Source organism: Boleophthalmus pectinirostris, unplaced genomic scaffold (genome assembly GCF_026225935.1).
Source record: "Boleophthalmus pectinirostris isolate CB_2022bp ecotype Guang Dong unplaced genomic scaffold, ASM2622593v1 HiC_scaffold_14, whole genome shotgun sequence".
In the NCBI taxonomy this organism is placed as follows: Eukaryota; Metazoa; Chordata; class Actinopteri; order Gobiiformes; family Gobiidae; genus Boleophthalmus; species Boleophthalmus pectinirostris.
In genome coordinates, this window is record NW_026571047.1 from 35,285,179 (window position 1) to 35,287,678 (window position 2,500).

General features: G+C 47.8%; 1 protein-coding gene across 1 annotated transcript in view; it reads left to right on the top strand.

The window, feature by feature from the left end:
* The first annotated feature begins 1,573 nt into the window (after positions 1-1,573).
* LOC110164389 (5-hydroxytryptamine receptor 3E-like) overlaps positions 1,574-2,500 on the top strand; it is a 15,072-nt gene continuing 14,145 nt past the window's right edge. Inside the window, exons 1-2 of the mRNA XM_055149953.1 lie at positions 1,574-1,610; positions 1,766-1,870. Of these exons, the coding sequence (XP_055005928.1) occupies positions 1,574-1,610; positions 1,766-1,870 (142 nt within the window). The remainder of the gene's footprint in view (positions 1,611-1,765; positions 1,871-2,500) is intronic.

A 2,500-nucleotide genomic window follows, 5' to 3' on the forward strand; every position in this document is an offset into this window, starting at 1 on the left:
GATTCTGTCTCCTCTGTGCATCTGGTTTAGTCCTGGTTTAGTCCTGGTTTAGACCTGGTTTAGACCTGGTTTAGTCCTGGTTTAGTCCTGGTTTAGACCTGGTTTAGACCTGGTTTAGTCCTGGTTTAGACCTGGTTTACCTGGTTTACCTTGGTTTAGTCCTGGTTTAGTCCTGGTTTAGACCTGGTTTACCTGGTTTAGACCTGGTTTAGACCTGGTTTAGACCTGGTTTAGACCTGGTTTACCTGGTTTAGACCTGGTTTAGTCCTGGTTTTAGACCTGGTTTAGACCTGGTTTAGTTACCTGGTTTAGACCTGGTTTAGACCTGGTTTAGTCCTGGTTTAGACCTGGTTTAGTCCTGGTTTAGACCTGGTTTAGACCTGGTTTAGACCTGGTTTAACCTGGTTTAGTCCTGGTTTAGACCTGGTTTAGTCCTGGTTGTTTTAGACCTGGGTTTAGACCTGGTTTAGACCTGGTTTAGTCCTGGTTTAGACCTGGTTTAGACCTGGGACCTGGTTTAGACCTGGTTTAGACCTGGTTTAGACCTGGTGGTTTAGTCCTGGTTTAGACCTGGTTTAGACCTGGTTTAGACCTGGTTTAGTCCTGGTTTAGACCTGGTTTAGACCTGGTTTAGACCTGGTTTAGTCCTGGTTTAGACCTGGTTTAGTTCCTGGTTTAGTCCTGGTTTAGTCCTGGTTTACTGGTTTAGACCTGGTTTAGACCTGGTTTAGTCCTGGTTTAGTCCTGGTTTAGACCTGGTTTAGACCTGGTTTAGTCCTGGTTTAACCTGGTTTAGACCTGGTTTAGTCCTGGTTTAGTCCTGGTTTAGTCCTGGTTTAGTCCTGGTTTAGACCTGGTTTAGACCTGGTTTAGTCCTGGTTTAGACCTGGTTTAGTCCTGGTTTAGTCCTGGTTTAGTCCTGGTTTAGACCTGGTTTAGTCCTGAGGTGGAGTCGTGGGTCTCGAGTCCCTGAGGTCAAAGTTCATCTCAGTTTTACATCAGTTCAGCTTCAGTTTGAGAAGAAAAGTCCCAGTACGAGTCTGTACGAGGCTCCGCCCACATACATTAGAGACTCAAAAAATAAAGAAACTTCAAACTGACGTTTTGGGCGAATAAAACATTTTCTAAACGATAAAAAGAACCCGGTGATCTGCTCGTGTGACCTCCTCTTCAAATATAACTCATGTTTTATTCACTTGGGCTGAACTCTCGGCTCCATTTAAAAGTTCTTCTGAAAAACAAACATTTGATTTCTTCTCATGTTTCTTAATGTGTTTGCAGATGGAGCATTAGTGTTTCCTGCAGCGGCTCTGAGGGACCTTCTCCTCCTCAATCTGCGGTTTTATCTGTTTCCTGTTTCATTTGTCCTGATCTTTGTTTCGCTCACAGCTCATTTCTCTCATTCCTCTCAGTCCTCTGGCTCCTCTGGCTCCTCTGGCTCCTCTGGCTCCTCTGGCTCCTCTGGTTCCTCTGGCTCCTCTGGCTCCTCTGGCTCCTCTGGCTCTGGCTCCTCTGGCTCCTCTGGCTCCTCTGGCTCCTCTGGCTCCTCTGGCTCCTCGTGGGTTTGGTGAAGATGCTGCTCTCACTGCTCGGTCTGTGGCTCCTCTCAGGTACGGACACTTTCAGCTTCTATTTCACGCTTGAATCGTTTTTAAAGCCTCTCTGTGGAACCTGTCTCCATAGTCTGTGTAGCTCTCTCTGTTCTCAGATGTTCTGTGTGTCAGATGCCCTCTCAGATGTTCTGGTGTGTCTGATGCCCTCTCAGATGTTCTGGTGTGTCTGATGCCCTCAGATGTTCAGTGCCCTCAGATGTTCTGTGTGTCAGTGTCCTCTCGTGTGATGCCCTCTCAGATGTTCTGGTGTGTGTCAGGTGCCCTCTCAGATGTTCTTGTGTGTCAATCCTCTCAGATGTCTGTGTCAGTGCCCTCTCAGAGATGTTTCTGTGTGTGTCAGATGCCCTCTCAGATGTTCTGGTGTGTGTCAGATGCCTCTCAGTCATGCCTCTCAGATGTTCTTGTGTGTGTCAGATGCCCTCTCAGATGTTCTTGTGTGTCAGATGCCCTCTCAGATGTTCTGGTGTGTGTCAGATGCCCTCTCAGATGTTCTTGTGTGTGTCAGATGCCCTCTCAGATGTTCTGGTGTGTCAGATGCCCTCTCAGATGTTCTGGTGTGTGTCAGATGCCCTCTCAGATGTTCTGTGTGTGTCAGATGCCCTCTCAGATGTTCTGGTGTGTCAGATGCCCTCTCAGATGTTCTGGTGTGTCAGGTGCCCTCTCAGATGTTCTTGTGTGTCAGATGCCCTCTCAGATGTTCTCGTGTGTCAGATGCCCTCTCAGATGTTCTTGTGTGTCAGATGCCCTCTCAGATGTTCTGGTGTGTCAGATGCCCTCTCAGATGTTCTCGTGTGTCAGATGCCCTCTCAGATGTCTGTCTGTGTGTCAGATGCCCTCTCAGATGTTCTGTGTGCCCTCTCATGTTCTGATGCCCTCTCAGATGTTCT